This window comes from Rhinatrema bivittatum, chromosome 8 (genome assembly GCF_901001135.1).
Source record: "Rhinatrema bivittatum chromosome 8, aRhiBiv1.1, whole genome shotgun sequence".
NCBI classification, from domain to species: domain Eukaryota; kingdom Metazoa; phylum Chordata; class Amphibia; order Gymnophiona; family Rhinatrematidae; genus Rhinatrema; species Rhinatrema bivittatum.
The window spans coordinates 139,552,334-139,571,529 of NC_042622.1; the positions used below are offsets into that span (position 1 = coordinate 139,552,334).

At 43.6% G+C, this 19,196-nt stretch overlaps 2 protein-coding genes across 4 annotated transcripts in view; one reads left to right on the forward strand and one right to left on the reverse strand.

Annotated features, from left to right (window-relative positions):
* The window catches only part of ENTPD8 (ectonucleoside triphosphate diphosphohydrolase 8), a 185,284-nt gene that overhangs the window by 138,407 nt on the left and 27,681 nt on the right, over positions 1-19,196 (reverse strand). The window lies entirely within an intron of this gene.
* The window catches only part of LOC115096644 (ectonucleoside triphosphate diphosphohydrolase 8-like), an 86,503-nt gene that overhangs the window by 40,328 nt on the left and 26,979 nt on the right, over positions 1-19,196 (forward strand). For 2 of the 3 annotated variants that reach the window (XM_029611573.1, XM_029611571.1), the window contains 4 exons: positions 390-528; positions 7,497-7,614; positions 13,295-13,445; positions 18,467-18,626. In XM_029611573.1, coding sequence (XP_029467433.1) covers positions 403-528; positions 7,497-7,614; positions 13,295-13,445; positions 18,467-18,626 — 555 coding nt within the window. In that variant the 5' untranslated portion in view covers positions 390-402. Of the gene's footprint in view, positions 1-387; positions 529-7,496; positions 7,615-13,294; positions 13,446-18,466; positions 18,627-19,196 lie in introns of all 3 variants that reach the window. The other variant, XM_029611572.1, reaches the window with a different exon arrangement.

Genomic DNA, 19,196 nt, shown 5'->3' on the forward strand with positions numbered 1-19,196 from the left:
GAGTATTCTTGTCTGTATATGAAAATTTCAATAAAGAAAAAAGAAATGCAGTCCAGTGGAAAAGACGCACAACAAAGAGGCACTTGCCTTAAATGAACATGTTGCCCTTTTGAGTGATTTTAGGGATGTCTAGGACAAACATAATCTTTACTAGCTTTAGCCAAAGGGACCCAACTCAAGGAGGGAGCATCATCTACTTATTTTGAGGGGCAGACTTTATCACAATGCACCATAAGCTGTTCAGTGCAAGAGGCCTGAACCTGGGACTCCTTCACTGCACTGTGCCAAGGTTCAGGGTCAGGTTTACTTCCACCCCACACCCCGACCTCAACCCCCATTATGTACTACAATTATTTCTCTAAGAAACAGATACTCTCTCTGCCCTTCAGGAGTGATGCAGCTATGGGGAGATCTCTGATGCTACTAGATGTTCGTTACCTTCTTGCTGTGGCTTCGATTTTGAGTATTGCTGCCCTTGTTCTGAACCTGGTAAATGTCAAGAAAGCGACTCTACCTCCCAGCACAAAGGTAAGTGCCATGACAGTAAACCATAGGGCACAAGGGTAGATACTGGACTTTCAATCTCTGGACACCAAAAAATTGCCAGGCTAGTAACCTCTGAGCACCAAGGTAGATGCCAGGGATCAGTGTCTGGACACTTAAGATACTGGAAGTGCCAGGCAGGTAAAACCCTGAAAAGAATTTCTGGTAGGGATTGGACAGCATTTTCTAGAGGTTTCTAGATCAAAGTGAGAGCTGAGATAGATCTTAAATTAGCCTTTTATCATGCAGTAAATATAGCAGAGAGACTTCTGTTGACATCAGCGGCTTGAATGGAGGCCTGATTGTGTGCTTTGATCCCTGCCAGGCAGAATTTGTGCCAAAATGTAGGCATCCGTGGACAGAAAAATTGATAGAAGTGCCTGCAAGTCAGGACAATAAGTAGGATGTCTGCCCAAAAGAAAATCATAGATTTCCAACAATTTTCATATAAGAAATTGTGAGGAGGGCAGAACGAGTTGGCACGTGATAGGGGGAAAGATGGCCGCAGCTCACCGGAGCAGAGCGAGGATTATATAAATTATGAGAGCTCACAGGTGGGAAGCTGAGTTTAGGTGTTGGTTTTGTGAGCTCCGTGCAGACATGAAAAATAGTAAACAGGAGATTTTAGAAATGATGGTAGATTTAAGGGAGGATATCACAGAGCTGGGCTGCCAGGTAGACTAGATGGAGAACAGCGTGGATGCTCAAATGGAGTCCCTTGCACACTTTGATGGTAAATATCCGGAGCTGCAGGCAGAGCAAGCTGAATTGCAGGACAAGTTGGAAGATATGGAAAACTGGGCACAGAGGTGTAATCTGCACTTCAGGGGCTGCTGGAGACCTCCAAAGATGAGGACTATAAGGCGGTGGTGATCAGTATATGTGAAAGCACAGGAGGGTGAAGAAACTGAGCCTGAAATAGAATTGGAGTGGGCCCACCGGGCGCTGAGCCAGAATAAACCCAGAGACATCATTGTTTGTTTCCACAAGTATATATATAGTAAAGGAGAAGATCTACAGCTTAGCCAGGAAGCAATCTGTATGGCAATGGGAGGGCCACTGTATTGAGATTTACACTGACCTAGCCCCAGGCATGTTGAGGAAGTGCCAAGAAATGAGAGAGATCACTGCACTGCTGCGTAAGGAGGAGATCAAATACCGGTGGCTACTTCCCTTTGGTCTCTCTTTTACTATTGAGGGAATTACATCCAGAGTAAAATTGCATGTGGAAGCAGAGCCAATTTTGAGAGCAACTGAAATATTGTTCCCACCAAGTCAAAAGAGATCAACATAGACGTCTGTGATGCGGGAGAAGGTCTTTAATTGGCAGTGTGTTGGCAACGGAGGAAGAAGACTGCGCAGACAGTCTGGAAGATCCACAACTTCAAAAGAGGCAATGACTTGACAAACATGAGCTGCCTGTTTAATGTGCAAGATTTTGCTACTTTTGATAAGCAGAATAAGCTTTAATTAGGGGTGTGATAAGAGTGTCCTCTAGATAGAGTTGATGGTTTGGGGAAAATATGATTTCAACAGTTTAATGATAATAGATGTGAAATGGATTTGGGGCCATAAATAAGTATGTTACAAATTTTATGAGTTTGGGAGTCCACATTAAAATGAAGGCTTGGAGGGTGGTGGTTGAACTAGAGCACACAGTCACGCTTCCTACGGGGTAATGGGAGATCATCAGAAGAGATTTTTCTTTTTCTTTTGGTATTTTTTGTATACGGGTTGCGGGATGGTTTTGGCATGAGCTGGCGACCTCCAGACTTGATTTCAGTCTTTGGAGGAGCTCACTGCTTGCTATGGAGAGATGGATGGTGTAGGATTGGGGGTTAGGAGGTGCCAAAACACACCGATAGGTAGGGGAGGGTTGGATGGGAAAAACTATAAGATCAGGTTCATAAAAGGCATGGGGGTGGGGGATGTATTTGATTCAAAGGGATGGGGGGAGTGGGCAGGTCAAAGGGGTGGGCTGGGGGTGGGTGGAAGTGAGAAGATAATGGGGGGAAGGAAGGTTAGGAGGGCTGGTAAAGGGTAGCTGGGATGTTGTAATGGGCTGGAGGATTCATTGCACTGTGTGTAAAAGAATTAGGCTAAGCACACCAAGGTTGTTGTCTCATGGTGGCATCTATGGAGGGGGTGGAGGAGTAATATAAGAAAAACGTATGCATACAAATTTTCAATGACTTTTTTATAGGAGAGGGACCATCATACCACCCTGCAGGATTTGAACTTTAATTTAGTTCTATAATTATACCAGCCCAGGGTCACTTATAAGCATTGGTCCCAAAAGTCCGCATGAAGAGTGAATAATCAAATATGTTTACAATTTTTAGAGATGCTTATCACACATATTTAAAGCTTAACTTAATTTAGAAAATCAAAATGTGTAATTCCTTTAAATAATCCAGCAGGAAAACACCCGACATGACATCATGTTTCACAGTAGAACTGCTCCCAATGTAGACTCTTTATCAGGAATGACGGTCACAACTTTTCTGTGGATGCGAAATAAAATCACTATAAGGAAATAAAAAATGTTGTGGAAAGTTCATTTTAAAAAAGCCACTTCACATGAAGGACAATGTGCATATTACAACGGAGAAAACTTACGAGAATGCCAAAACATCTCAAGCATGCCAGTGAGCCAAGTGTGTGTTTTGTTTGTATTTTCATTCTGCTTTCTAATTGATAGGGATAAATTGGAATATTTTAGCTCAGGTGAGTTTTTAATTCAAGGCACTTGGATTACTTTTCTTATTAATGGAACCTCACTATTGGGATGCCCTAATTCTAATGCATCATTAGTATCCTTTGAAGTTACCTCCCTCCGAATCATGCGCTGCTGAGCAACTGTCGGCTTTCCCCTTTGTTCTAGTTTAAAAGCTGCATTCAGACTTAGCCAAGCGTGCCACTCAATATCCAGTGTAATTTAGCCGGCTAACTTATTCTCTTCCCGCCTGGATGAATATGGACCTCTGTGGACTTGATATGTTTTTAAATCCAGACTGATTTTTGGATTGGAGAATATTGCTGAAGATCATAGATGAAAACGAGGAATATACTGGAAAATTATCCTGAAAGGGCCATGCCTCCTCCACATCATATTCAATCCTCACCATAAAACTGGGCCTGATCTTGAATTTGATGCATACACAAGAAACTTTGTGTAGAATCTTATGGGTAAATTTTCAAAGGCTTATTTAGCATTCACTTGAATAAATATTATTTATTTAAATTTTATATACCACCTGTAAAATAATTATCCAGGAGGTTAACAATAATAAAACATACCTAATAAATGTCCATAGTAAAATAAAAAATAATACATAATTTTAAAAATAATAATAATACATAATGGTTAAAAATACTAAAACAAGTTAAAAAAAAAGAGAATTAAACACAAATCAAACTAAGGACAAACCACCAAGTGGGCAGGCCTGATGCTGGTAATACTAGCCTAAGTCAACAAAGGCAACCTGCAAAGGATATAACTGAAATCTTTACTGTGTAAATAACCATGTTTTTATTGCTTTTCACATTTCAAATAAACCATAGTTAAAAACTGGTTTACAGTCTGTTTTCTTGTGTGACTATTTAACCTGGGTCATGTGTTCCCTGGAGAAGCTTGGCTTGGAAGTTTATGTTTGTTTCATTGCATTGTGGAACTCTTTGGTGACTTGTCACACCACTAGAAACATGTTTGTTACTGATGTTAACGTACTGACTGTGTTCCAATAAATATATTCACACAACAATAATTCATTTCTGTGCAGATGAGTTAAAGATGGGCTTGACTTGACAGGGTTAGGCAAGAATAAGATTGGCAAGTATTTCACAGTTAATGGAGCAGGCCTGGACTGAGCTGGAAGCCTAGTCTTGAAGCCTTGCTTGAGCTTTGTGAAAAGTCTAGGATGGGAAGTTTGAATGAACAGCAGCAGGCTGTGCAATGTGATGTTGTAGTCATGAATCAATAAGTCCAAAGACTTTTTCTCTTCTCAGGACTTCATACATAAGCAAATGCATAATATTCAAACGTTAATATTGATTGGATGTTACCACAATCCCCTGGCATAGGATTGGTGGGCTTCTGATATGACTTTATCATAGCTGGTACATGTATGCATATTCTCACAGAAGATGGTAGCAGGAGTCAGAAGACATCTGTCAAACAATTCTGAGTCCCATAACTAGAGGCAAAGTTTGTCAAAGACTCAGACTCAGCAAGTTTTTGTCTGGTGATACCAGCAAAATGATAAGGTGAAGACAGATGCTCGAAATGAAGAACAATAAGCAGCTTTCGCCATCCATTTTATAAACATAGGCACATATATTTTATTTGTAAAATAATTGTGACACTATAGGTGAATTTTCAAATGTTGTGCACATAAAAATAATCATTTATGGACATCCTATTTTCAAAACTGCAACTTAATGCATAAATTGGGGTACATGAGTAACTTTGTGCATATAAGAAAGTGGCATGCCTGGGGAGTTCTGGGGCAGAGCCAACATTTCGCACATAATTGGCTAATTTAAAACCTGCCAAAGTGACACGCCTATGTCTTTTACTTGCATATATTTACTTCTGCTCAATTTTTAGTGTAAGTGATTGTAAACATCGGTAACATGAAAAAAACAACTGGGGAGAGGTGAAATGGGGGACTTCAGGAAGAAGATCCAGATGGATCTTAATGAGCTGCAGATGGACTGGAAAAACTGGTAGACTAAATGGTGAAACTGTTTTTTTTCATTGCTGCACACGTTTCATTGCTAATTTATGCGTGGAAAAGCCAACTTATGGGGGGTAAAAGTGTCAATTCAATAAAAATCTATACACATCTTTATAAAATTGGAAGTACAAATATGTGGGTATATGAGTTGTGCATACTCATCTGGCTAATTTCCAACTTATTCGGCTAAGTAGCACCTTGCCCGCTACTTAAACGGACATATCGGAACTTATTTGCATAAATAGCTACACTTATCTGGCTACATTCCGATTAATCTGCTAAGTAGCAGCAGGCCTACATAGCCGGATAAGTCTAAAAAACAATACTTATCCATCTAAGTAGCACTTTTTAGAATTATACGGTTACGTGCTGTTGCTTTGCTTATCCAGTAACATTGTTATTTATCCGTATAAGTCCAAACTTGCGCAGCCCGTGGTTTTTACATATGCGAGCATTTGTACACACATATGTACTTGTATTTTATAACCTTTCCATGATGGTTATAAAATACAGTAGCAACTTTGCATGTGCCCATATACAATACATGCGTAAATGGGCAGACGTAACAGGTTTGAAAGTTTGGCTTTATGTGAATAAATGTGGAGGCAGGTATTTTATAAAGTATGCACATATAGGGGCGGATTTTAAGAGCCCTGCTCGCCTAAATCCGCCCGGATTTGGGCGGATTTAGGCGAGCAGGGCCCTGCGCGCCGGTGAGCCTATTTTACATAGGCTCACCGGCGCGCGCAGACCCCGGGACTCGCGTAAGTCCCGGGGTTCTCCGAGGGGGGTGTGTCGGGGGCGTGTCGGGGGGCCTGCCCGAACCGCGCGGCGTTTAGGGGGCGTGCCGGGAGCGTTTCGGGGGTGGGCCCGGAGGCGTGGCCGCGCCCTCCGGACCCGCCCCCAGGTCGCGTCCCGGCACGCAGGAGGCCCGCTGACGCGCAGGGATTTACGCCTCCCTCGGGGAGGCGTAAATCCCCCGACAAAGGTAAGGGGGGGCTTAGACAGGGCCGGGCGGGTGGGGGAGGTAGGGGAAGGGAGGGGAAGGTGGGGGGAGGGCAAAAGGAAGTTCCCTCCGAGGCCGCTCCGATTTCGGAGCGGCCTCGGAGGGAACGGGGGTAGGCTGTGCGGCTCGGCGCGCGCCGGCTATACAGATTGATAGCCTTGCGCGCGCCGATCCAGGATTTTAGTAGATACGCGCGGCTCCGCGCGTATCTACTAAAATCCAGCGTACTTTTGCTTGCGCCTGATGCGCCAGCAAAAGTATGCCTATTCGCATAGTTTGAAAATCTATCCCTAACTGTTTTGACACTACTTACTTGCATGTATACTTGGAATCACCAGTTCGCTGATACCTCTATGAATCGATCCAGTCGATCTCCAGTTTATCTAGACCCTCTAGCACTTCATCTTGAATCCCCACCAGATCATCCAAACCGCCCATTCAAGTCTAATTTCACTTGCGTAAGTAAATTGCTAGGTGTAAAAGTGTATGAATAAGTTTGGTAATGTATACACGTACACCTCTAACAAAATAGCAATTACTGTACAATAAGCTAAGCACCCTAAAAAGGAGCATGCAAGAGAACCATTGCAGGCCTGAGCAACACAAAATGGAAGTCAAGCCATGTGATGGCCCTGCAGTTTTAATACCTGTGAGTACTACACAGAGAAGAAGTATGCATTTTCTTGCATTGCAAATATATGTGTGAACTGAAACATACACGTGTACTTTCGGAGCAGCAATACACGGTATTTTATAAACCGTGCAGCTCACACTGCAAGTTTTATAAAATACTAGCATTAATTTCCACACCACTGCATGAAAAAGAGGCATTTTGGAAGGTGTTTTGGAGGTGTGATTGTAAACTGTGTGCACATTTAAACTTTAAAAATCTATGCATTTAGTAAACATACCATCAATGTGCTCACTTAATGCCATCATTTAACATCACTGAAGTATACACATACTTTTAGCTGCAAAACAAGCTAATATACAAACAGTGTACCTGGATACCCTATGTTAAAAATCACTTGGGTTTGTGCACGCTGAAAAGTCCTTGTGTATATTGCCAGTTAGGCACTGCCCAACTGAAGATTCATCTTTCATTGTAGCACTGCACATCCCATGATGCTGTCTGTTTCCTCCTTTAGTATGGACTCGTTTCATTGTAGCACTGCACATCCCATGATGCTGTCTGTTTCCTCCTTTAGTATGGGCTGGTGTTCGATGCCGGGTCAACACACACCTCTCTCTATATCTACCAGTGGCCAGCGGATAAGGAGAACACCACAGGTGTGGTGAATCAAGTCAGTGCATGCAGAGCACAAGGTATGATGTTCAATTTCAGAAACTAGATACAGGAGAAGGTAAGGCATACATTAGGGTGACTGGTTAGGAAGCTAGCACTTAAACTAGTAAACTCCGTGATATTTGATATAAATCTCAACATGTAAAGCAGCAAAAGTTGCTAGTTTCTTCCTTGTGCCTTATCAGGTTATCAGCATGTAGATACTAAAACACATTCTGTCAGGTTCTAAGCTTAGCTTTATTTAAACACAGTTACATAGGTTCTGTATAATTAAGCTTAGATGCAAGCTCTCCTCATGCAGGGGTTATAACACAGGCCCAACAACAGTTCCAAGAATTGTCAGCACTAATCTTAGGTAATTCACATCAGAAAACAGATACTCACTCCAATTACATCTTCAGTTCTCATGGGTATCTATATTGGGGTTTGCAGGAAGATTAAGCAGCCTTCCAGTTGCTGGGAACCACTTTTCTCTTCTCAGCAATATCTTTTCTAGTCCTAAGGACCAATCCAGTTCTCTAGGAGCAGGATCAATGGTTCTCCCAGCGGTCAGTACAACATATATTCCTGGGGGAATTCTGCGCACAAAAATGTAAAATTCTGCAAAATGCTGCATACTTTATATTGATTAAAATAATACAATGTTTTATTTTAATCAGTGTTTCACAGTCTTTGAGTAAGCAATTTTAAATGTAATAGAGAAAAGTTAAAAATGCAGAGTTTTAAATATTTTGAGCAGAATTCCCCTAGAAGTACACAGTAAGAGTGTACTGTCCAACTCTCTTCCTTCTCCCCTGACCAGATCTCTTCACTCTGCCCTCTTAGACCCCACCTCCTCTGCTTTCCATTATCTCTCCCCTCCCTTCTCCTCCTCCAGGCTTAACTCATTCTAATCTGTTTCCACCCCCCAGCCCTCCATTCCCACAGTTTGACCCCTCTCTCATACAGCCTCTCACACAAGCTCCCTCTGTCCCACTCTCTCTCACACACAGGCTTCCTCTGTTCTCTCACACACAGCCCCCTCACACAGTTTCCCTCTCTCTCTCGAACATCACAGAGGCTCCTTCTCTCTCCTACACATACACACTCCTTTCACAGGTTCCCTCTGTCTGTTACATACACACATACCCTCTCACACAGGCTTCTTCTATCTCTCTCTCTCTCACACACACACACATACCTCTGTGCCTCTCTCATATACACTCATCCTCCTACAGACTCTTTCTCTTTCTCTCATACACACACCCCTCCTCATACAAGCTCCCTCCCTCTCTCTCTCTCACATACATACACACCCTCACATAGGCTCCCTCTCTGTCTCACACACACACACACTTGCATACTGGCGCCTGCTCTCTTTTTCCGCACACACACAAGCCCCGTCACACAGGCTCCCTCTCTCATATACAAACATGCACCCTCCCTCATACACACCCCCTCCTATATGCACAATTTGTCTCTCACATACACCCTCACCACACATACAGGATCCCAATCTCTCATTCACATACACACTTCCTCAATCTCTCCTCACATATACACTCCCTCACATAGGCTCATACTTTTTCTCTCTCTCTCTCTCTCTCTCTCTCTCTGTGCACCCTCCGACTTAATATCATGGCGATATTAAGTCGGAGGTCCCGAAAGTTTCCAAAAGTTAAAAAAAAAAAAAATTTGAAGTCAGCCCGCGGCTGTCGGGTCGAAAACTGTTCGGGCGGAACTGCATTCTTCTACCCTTATAGAGTACTGCCGCGTCCGACGTATCCCCAGGGGTCTCCGCATTCAAAAGGAACCCAGACTGCATACCGATAATACTGCATTCCTCACTCGCTGGAATCAGATACTGAATAAGTGTTCACTGGACCTTATGGTTTTAATCATTGAGTCTAATCGAGATCTTCAGGAACAACTGAAGGAAGAAGTTTCTCAGAAAACTGATATCCTCAAAAACGGACTGTCCAGTGAACTTTTTGATGAACAGTACAGCGAGTTTCAAGATAATCTCACTAAGTTTCGTTCTGACTTGAAAGCGGTGAAATTTAGTAAATTCCAGCGCGACGAGGCAGACTATAAGTCGGGTTACGTTTGCAAATGGATGAACCAGAAACCGTCAAAAAAGGTTACCTTCGCCGAGGATTCATCCTCCTCAGGCGAATCTGCAGTAGAGGATTTTCCGGCTCAACGCAATCGTGGATCTCGGAGGAACCGTGGCAACCCTCCTCAACATGTGGTTCCTACTCCTACTCCTGCACCAGTGCCCGGTCGAGATCAGGGACCGACACCTTCTCAAGACAGTACGGGTTCACACTCATCTGCTGTATCTCGTTATTCTTCAATTGCGGCCACTTTTTTAGATTCTGGCCACCCACCACCACGGGACACTCGGACACGACCTCGGGGCACGACTACACAACGTCCTCAGTACACACAGAAACCGGTCCGTGTGACTCGTTCACAAACAGACCCATGGCAGTGAACTTAGAGACAGTGTTTAATCTTTCATCGCGCCCTTTATCCGTCTCAGAGATGAGGGTTCTACGTCGGGGACTCTCGTTTGTACCCACCATAAAGGGAGATATGTTTGATCTTTTTGTACACCTTCACCGGTTTTTTCGCCGGTTGAAACTTAAGTTATTTTTTGCTGATTCTCCACCCACAATGGACCTCTCTGTAGTTCACCCTAAATCCAGATGGTGTCCCCCAGCACCCTCTGATGTGACTTTGGGGGCCTTCGAACGTCTGGTATGTAGGGATGTCCGATCCATTTGTGCTACAAAATGTTATGTTAGGTACAACTTGTCTAGTGATGATATCCAGGCGATTGAGACTTTAGCTAGAGATCCCACCATTATTATTAAGCCTGCAGATAAGGGGGGCGCGATCGTGGTGCAGAACCGTGAGGACTATCATGATGAGGTTCTCCGACAACTTAATGATGTCTCCTATTATAAGCTTTTACCCACTGATCCCACTGAATCTATTCAGGCTAATATTAAAATGGTTGTTCAGGAGGCTTTTGACCAGCATATGATCACCAGTAAGGAGTTAAAATTCTTAATAACGCCACACCCTATTATGCCACTGTTTTATACCCTTCCTAAAATCCACAAGACTTTACAGCAACCCCCGGGTCGCCCCATTGGCTCGGGCATTGGGTCTCTTTTGGAACCTCTGTCACAATTCGTTGACGTTTTTTTAAAACCTTTTGTTCCTCTCATACGATCCTATGTCCGTGACTCGGCACATCTAATTACTATACTTTCCCAACTGGAATTTCCCCATGAACCTTTTTTCTTAGTCACTTTAGATGTAGTGGCTCTGTACTCAAATATTCCCCAGAGTGAGGCACTGCTCGTTATCTCACAAACGCTGGACACGCGTCCCTTGCCACACCGGATCTCGACATCTTTTTTGACTACGCTATCTGAAATTGCCCTCACTAAAACATTTTTCCAATATCAGGATCTTTACTATCAGCAAATCAAAGGCACGGCTATGGGTGCCATGATGGCCCCTAGCCTGGCCTGTCTGTTTATGGATAAATTTGAGAGAGATTTTCTCTATTCCTCGGAATGGTTTGTATTTATCCATGAGTGGCGACGTTACATTGATGACGTGTTTCTGATCTGGAAGGGCACTGACCCTCAATTTTATATGTTCTTGGATTGGCTCAATTCACTTAACCTACATATTCAATTTAACTTTTGTATACATTCGACAGAGATCCCTTTTTTGGATGTCCTGGTCTTGGTGGCAGGGGACAGTTTTCACACCACGTTGTTCAGAAAAGAGACTGATCGGAACACTCTTCTTCAATATCAGAGTTGCCATCCCCGGCCTTTGAAGGATAATATTCCCTCTGGGGAGTTTTTGCGGCTTCGCCGCCTCTGCTCTTCCCGAGCTGAATTTTTGACACAGGCACAGGGTCTGACAACCCGTTTTTTAGAACGAGGCTATCCCCCTAGGGTGGTCAAGAAAGCCTTTAAGAGGGCACTTTATACACATAGGGACTGGCTCTTCCTTCCCTCTACTAGTTCGGATGACGTGGCTAACAATTGTATTCTACCGTTCTCCATCTTGGGGAGTACTATTGCTACTATGATTCGCCGCCACTGGATGTCATTGTCACTTTCTGAGCTGTTGCACAGCCCCCTCCGCTTCACTTTTCGGCGGGGTAAAAACTTACGCGACCGGCTTGTACACACTGCCTCGTCTACGGCTGGTTTTACCTTTCCCATGAATGCCACACGTAGACCATGTGGACACTGTAGTATGTGTTGCCACACTGAGTTATCTACGGGTTTTGTGCATCCCCTTACGGGCCGTCTGTTTAAAATCCGAATTGACTCTGACTGTGTCACAAAAGGTGTAGTCTATGTTATTAAATGTCCCTGTCCACTTTTATATGTCGGCAAGACTACCCATATGCTCAAGACCCGCATGATAGAGCATTGTTCAAACATTCGTTTAGGCAGATTAGATGAACCCCTGGTTTCACATTGGTCGGAACGCGGCCATTCCATCTCTGATCTCTCCTTCTCAGTCCTCGAGGTGGTTCGCCGTCCCCCTAGGGGTGGCAACTATCCCGAGGTTCTGGGTCGGAGGGAACAGAAATGGATTTTCACCTTGGACACTGTCTCCCCCAAAGGACTTAACAAGGTTATCGAGTGGTACCTGTTCGACTGAGTCCTGTACTTGGCTGCTGCACTCATTTTTGACAGCTCTCGCGAGACTGTCTGCTTTCGCGCCTTTTTCACCTTTAAATGATTGTCAGTATTGAGGGTGTTCGCGCTCCATTGAACACTATGAGAAGGTATGTGTATTGTTTCTTAGAATATGTATGGCCGTTTTTCACCATCGCTGTATAATGACTTTATACAATTCTGTTTATGCCTAGATTTAAATGCTTGTGCTGGTCCCTCCCGATGCAGCCTAGCGAAACACGGTCCGTGTCGGGGGACCGCTGTAAAATGTGTGCCATTTAATTTATGGAGTTGCCATTTCAACAATTATTTACCTTGTCTTGGTTTGAATTGGAATAAAAATTTCATTTTGAACCTATGGTGGTGATAAAATTTATCCTGCACCAGTGTACTTTGATACTTGCGGATGTGCAAGGTTTCTGCTTCTTCTTCTTCTGGTAATTGAAATCCCCCATTATTACTGCACTACCAATTAATTCAACAAGTACCATAAACAGAAATTGATGTTAAGTTGAATCAAATATTTCATGGATATCCAAAGCCCCAGTACATTTATGTCAGCTAAGTTTGATGTATATCATAAAATAAATGTCTATAAATTGTATGCTGTAGCAGGACTAAAATGTCTTGGCAGTAGTGTTATGACCAAACACAGTATATGAAATAACAATATTTTATTCAGTGGACTTAATGCTGTAGTGCCATTGTGGTATGCCACAGTAGATTCCATAGAAACTTCAAATTGAGCCCATCACATGTCATTCTTTTAATTACTTTATATAGAAGAGGCAAGGAGTATTAAATAGGTGCTCATTCCTGGAATGAGCCTTTGCATAAAAGATTTGGTGATGCAATGAGATCACATGATCCCTTTGGGATAGATGCATGAAACATAGTCCTAGTATAATAGGTAGGGTCTTCATGCTTCTTTTAGAGACGTCATATAAGCATTTTCAAAATCTGTGAGGGAATTGCACTGTTGCTTCTCTTTCTTCAGGACAAGGAATTTCTTCTTATGCTGATAACCCAGCTAAGGCTGGGGAAAGTTTGAAGACCTGCCTGGACGAGGCCATGACCATCATCCCAGCTGAGCAACAAAAGGAAACGCCCACCCTTTTTGGGGCTACTGCAGGCATGAGGCTTCTCAGGTACTCTGGCCTTATTCTGACTGTGTAATGCACAAAGTGCTTCAGAAATTCTGGTATTATTCTGAATATTAATACATGAGGGTCATCAGGTACCCTGATATTATTCTGCATGTGTAAGACATTTATTTGTTTAGATTTAGCTCATGCCTTTTCATTAGTAGCTCAAGGTGAGTTTCATTCAAATATTATAGGTATTTCCCCTATACCCAGAGAGCTTCCATTCTAAAGCAGCGTTCTTCAAGGTAAGGCCTGGGGGCTAGTGGCAGCAACAGTGGACTCCTAGGGTAGTGCCCAATCGATCCGCTGTCATTGGGGAAAATACACCCTGTGCATGCCCTATTCACAATTGAAGACCACTTTTCTGCATAGCTGGAGAGGAGAAGGAGAAGGCAGGGGACCATGACAGCAAGAAGAGCCCTCCCCCTGCTCCAGCCCCAACATGGTCCAGCAGTCAGCTGTAGCAAAGAAGGAAATGCAGACTATGGCGGCAAAGAAGACTGCCCCTAGATCAGCCTGATCCTAGATCAGCCTGACCCTATAGGAAAGCAGACAGCTGTGTGGTGAAATCTAAGCCCTGTTCCCTGCCTCCCTCCCAACCTGGCCCTGCAACGCATTGAGAGCCAAATGAGCAGGAATAGCCAAGGCCCAATCCCAATAGCCATAGAAACTGGAAAGCCCTCCTTCCTTCAGTGCTAAAGGAGCAGGAAACACTGCATAGCTATCAGCAAGAAGAGCACAGCAGTGGGAGGATTGGAAGTACGAAGCTGCAGACTGATTTCACTGTCGAGCCGATACAGAAAGAAGTGCGGGAGAGCCGGCGAGCACCCACTCTCCCAACGCGCGCACAGGCCACTCTCCTGGGCACGCGATTCAGTATCGGCCCGCATGCAAATGAGGGCCCACGGTAAAAGGAGGCGCAAGGACACTAGCGCGTCCCTAGCGCCTCCTTTTTGACGGTGGCTGTCAGCGGGTTTGACAGCCGACGCTCAATTTTACCGGTGTCTGTTCTCGAACCCGCTGACAGCCACGGGTTCGGAAAATGGACGCCGGCAAAATTGAGCGTCCGTCTTCCAACCCGCGGGCCACAGGCACATTTTTAATTTTTTTTTTTTTTTAAATTTTTAATTTTTTTATTTTTGGGGCCTCTGGCTTAATATCGCTATGATATTAAGTCGGAGGGTGTACAGAAAAGCAGTTTTTTCTGCTTTTCTGTACACTTTCCCGGTGCTGGCCGAAATTAAAATGTGCGGCTTTGCTGCACATTTTATTTTCTGTATCGCGTGGGAATAACTAATAGGCCCATCACCATGCATTTACATGTTGTGAGCGCTATTAGTTTTGGGGGGTTGGCCACGCGTTTTCGACGCACTATTACCCCTTACTGTATAAGGGGTAAAAATAGCGCATCGAAAATGCGTGGCCAAATGCGGGCTAACAGTGCGCTCCGCTGGAGCGCACTTTACTGTATCGGCCCGTGTGTTAGCTGTTGTCAAGGGGAGCCAAGGCCAGTGTAATTTGAGAAGGGGCAAAGGAAGGGGGTAGCATCTAGGAGGGCAGCTGGAGGTGGAGGGTTATTGCCTAATGCAAAAGAGTAGTGGAGAAAGCATAGCAACACATTCAGTATGAAGTTCAGCAAAAAGATGTGCGGCTAAATAATTGAAAATTGTCCTTAATGAGAGAAGTTTGCCAGCAAAGTTGAATTATTGAGATAATGTTTTAATGCAAACAACATAAAAGTCCATAAACCTCAAACATAATGAGTCCCCCGACACAGTCAATGTTTTGCCCAAGGCTTCATATGGAGGGACACAATGTAATTTAAATCTACAAAATAAACAAAGAGGGGCGGATTTTCAAAAACCAAAAACCTGCCCCAAGCTCCCCCTGCGCACGCCGAGCCTATGTTGAATAGGCTCGGCGGCATGCGCAAGCCCCGGGACGTGGGTAGGTCCCGGGGCTTTGCTAGGGGAGGCGTGTCGGGGGCAGCGCGAAGCTCGGGGGCATTCCAGGGGGTATGGTGCTGGCCCAGGGGCGTTCCAGGGGGTGTGGCCTAGGCCTCCGGACCAGCCTCCAGGTCGGGTGATGGCACGCGTGAGTTACACCTGCCTTGAGCAGCTGTAACTTTTCAAACAAAGGTAGGTGGGGGGTTTAGATAGGGCCGGGGGGTGGGTTAGGTAGGGGAAGGGAGGGGAAGGTGCGGGGGGGTGGAAGGAAAGTTCCCACCGAGGCTGCTCCAATTTCGGAGCGGCCTCGGAGGGAACGGAGGCAGGCTGCGCTGCCGAATTTGTGCAGCCTGCGCAAATTTGCAGGACTTACTAATATCCTCTACATTCACTGCTTCCTCCATTAGCTCTAATTTTGTTCCCAACCCTGAACATTCTCCGGGTGGCCAGTGTAGTATTAGTCCTGTATCATGTTTCTTGTCTGTTTTTAAAAATCCTAAAATGGGCAAGGAATATAGACTTAGGAGGAACATGAACTCTCTTTCCACAGAAGTTGTTTATATTAACAAATGGCCTTGTTCATTATTGTATGTCGGTAAAACCACATGTATACTTAAAACTAGAAATTTCAAACATTGTTCATGCATTCGCCATTCAAAGAATGAAGCCCCTCTGGTTCCACATTGGATAGTAGCTGGACATGTAATCTCTGACCTCAAATTTTTTGTTATTGAGGTCAGGGCAGAGGGGGTACAATTGAGATTATTTTACACAATGGGAGCAACAATGGATTTGTTATATGTGAGCTTATTTTGATGTTAATTTTATCTATGAATGTTTATATGTATTTATGTGAATTTCAAGAGGAATGACGGTATATAAAACATTTAATTAAATAAAGAAATTTACGAACTACAATCTTTGGCCTCCAGAGGGGCTGAATTGGAAAATCGAGTGGTGTATATTTTTTTGAATTTCTATTTTTTCATTTTACCTACTTTCATTCTCTGATCCTGTTTTGGATATACATTCTTTCTTTCTTTTCTTTTTTTTTTTACTCTAGTTTACATCTTCCGCTTTGTAGCTCCCTCATTGGCTCCCATTGCTCGCAGGATTCCCTTCATCTTTGGTTTCTTCTCTGTATTGATCCCTGAGGTTTTATTCTCTGCTTGGTTTTAGATCATGTGATTTATTGATTGACATTCTTATTTTTGTTATGGATTGCTTATTTTCCTTTTGGCATGCTTTTTGAGGTTTTTTTCACTATAAAGCCGTTATGGACTGACATCTTGGTGTCTATTGCTATTTGGTTATCTTCTGTAAGAAATATTTGAATTACTTATTCTGGCAATGTTTATTTTATATTTGTGTTCCCTGCCTATGCTATATATGGTATTTTCTATGCTGTCATGTAAAGTTTTCTTTTGTTTGTCTTGTAGATTTAAATTACTGTGCTGTCCCTCCTGACGAAACCTTCGACGAAACGTAGAACGTGTTGAGGGATTCCTTATGTTTGACGTTTATGCCCATTAGTGTTGTTTGCATTAAAGCATTATCTCAGTAATTCAACTTTGCTGGCAAATCTTTCTCTTTAAGCGCTCAAATGTTTAGCCTTTTTGCTGAACTTAGAATATTGTCTAACAGGTTTTATTGTTGAACAGTGGCTGAGATTCTCTTTCCACAAGAGCTTTATACACTGCCTTTGCAGCATCCCCAGCCCTGATTGGCTTGCACAGGTCTTGAACCCAAGTTTTCTGTGTGGCAGTGAATGGCACGTGCCATTGAGCCATTGCACCAACACCACCTGCCTGGCAATCTGTTAAAGATCAACAAAGTGGGTGCTCTGATATACTTAGATGCATAATGGTGAAGACAGAAATGGCCATGGCCATGGCCGCTAGCATTACAAGGAGAGAAAATCTGAGATAACAAAACAGGGATTGTGAGGACAGTTTTCAAACTGTCCACAGAAGTGCAAAGCTTGTGGGTACTTTTTACCTGGGGACTTTGCTGGGTAGAGGTACATGCATAGTTTAGAAAATATAAACGTGTGCACAAAGGCACACAAAGGCAAATTTTTAAAGCCCTGTGCTCCAAAGCTGGGAGATATGCGAGTATCTCAGGCCAATATGCACAGCACAGATTTTAAGACGTGCCCAAACACACGTGTATCTCCATGTATCTCCGGTACGTGCACAAATGGGAAAGGCAAAAAAAGGAGCAGGACATGGGCGGTCTGGGTATGTGACATGAAATGTGTGCATAAGTATTTACGCGCATAAGCACGCACTGGGGTCCCCTACTGCGTAACTTTACTTCTGCTATGGATGGCACGCAAGTAATAAAACAAAGAAAACCAGGCTAGATAGTGGGCTTTTAAGGGTTGGGGATAAAAGGGTAAGTGGGAGGCATATTAACGAGGGAGGTTAAGAAAACCTATCCTTTACCTGGGTGAACTGGGAAAGGACTGGGGAAACTGGTAATTGCGTCGGTGCGTGTATCTAATAAAATCCCCCCACTTATGCGGTAGAGCCAGCATTTGCATGCACATGCACACGTCATATAAAATTACATGTATATGTGAGTGTTATAAAATGGCTGTATCTCAGGGCGCATGTACGCCCATGTGGCTGTTTGAAAGTTAGCATCACCGAGTGGACAGTTTTCAAAGACCCCACTTCTGTAGATAAATAGCCATTTACCTGTGGAAATGGATTTTGAATATTGTCCTTCCTGTGGTTACCTAGAGGAAGAAAGGCTCAAAAATAAGAGGAATATGAATATATGAATTGATGTATAATATTAAGCCTAATTTAGTGTGAAGGAAGTCTAATTGATCAGTTCACGTTTTGATATATCATGTTATTTGCTGAACTGATCCTACTGATTTATCCCCAAGAAATGAATTTTCATAGGTCTTCTGAACCTTAACACCACTAGGGACAGGCCTATTCTGGTTGTGACCCATTGCATATGACCTGTAGTTTAGAGTTAAGAAATGAGCTTAGAGGATGGGCTAAATGACAATATAAAAATTATGCCTACAATATGAATATTAGGACAATATTGATCATGCAGGATGAAAAATAGCACAAAAGCAAACCAGGTCCTTGAAGAGGTCTTCAAGACCATCAAACAGTACCCTCTGGATTTCCAAATGGCTCGGATCCTTACAGGGAATGAAGAGGGATCCCTGGGCTGGATTACAAGCAACTATCTCCTTGAGAAATTCATCAAGGTAAGTGGCATGGTCAATGACCAAGTAAGAAAGGATGTACAAATCGCCTGCTGGATCAGTTGCTAAAACTCCTTTCACAGATGTGAATCCATTTGGGAATCACCATTAGGACTCACCAGCCAGTACAGAGCACTACAATACATGCTTTTCTGAGTTCTGGTGTGATGGCAGACATAGGGTTCCCATATGTAACCCATCTCCCGTATCCTCACCTTGAACAAGGATACTGGATGGGGACTGAATCCAAGCAGGGAGTGGGGAGGAAGGTTTATTTTTGGTCCTTGGAGTGCACTCACTCAGCCTCAAAGGAAACAGTCTCAACACTCCAACTGGTGTTCCAACAGAAATCTTTACTGTAATAAAACTTCTTCAGTCAGGTATGGAATACATCAGACCCGAGGACCTGCATGCTAATTTTCAAAGGATAACTCCCCACAGAGTTTCCCTTTGAAAATTCAGGCAGTCATAGAAAAGCAAGTACTTTGTACCCAGACCCGGTGCAACAGATTGTGTGTACTGTGCGTTTGCCTGGTGGGCAGCAGGCAGAATCCTGACATTCTCATCCTCCCG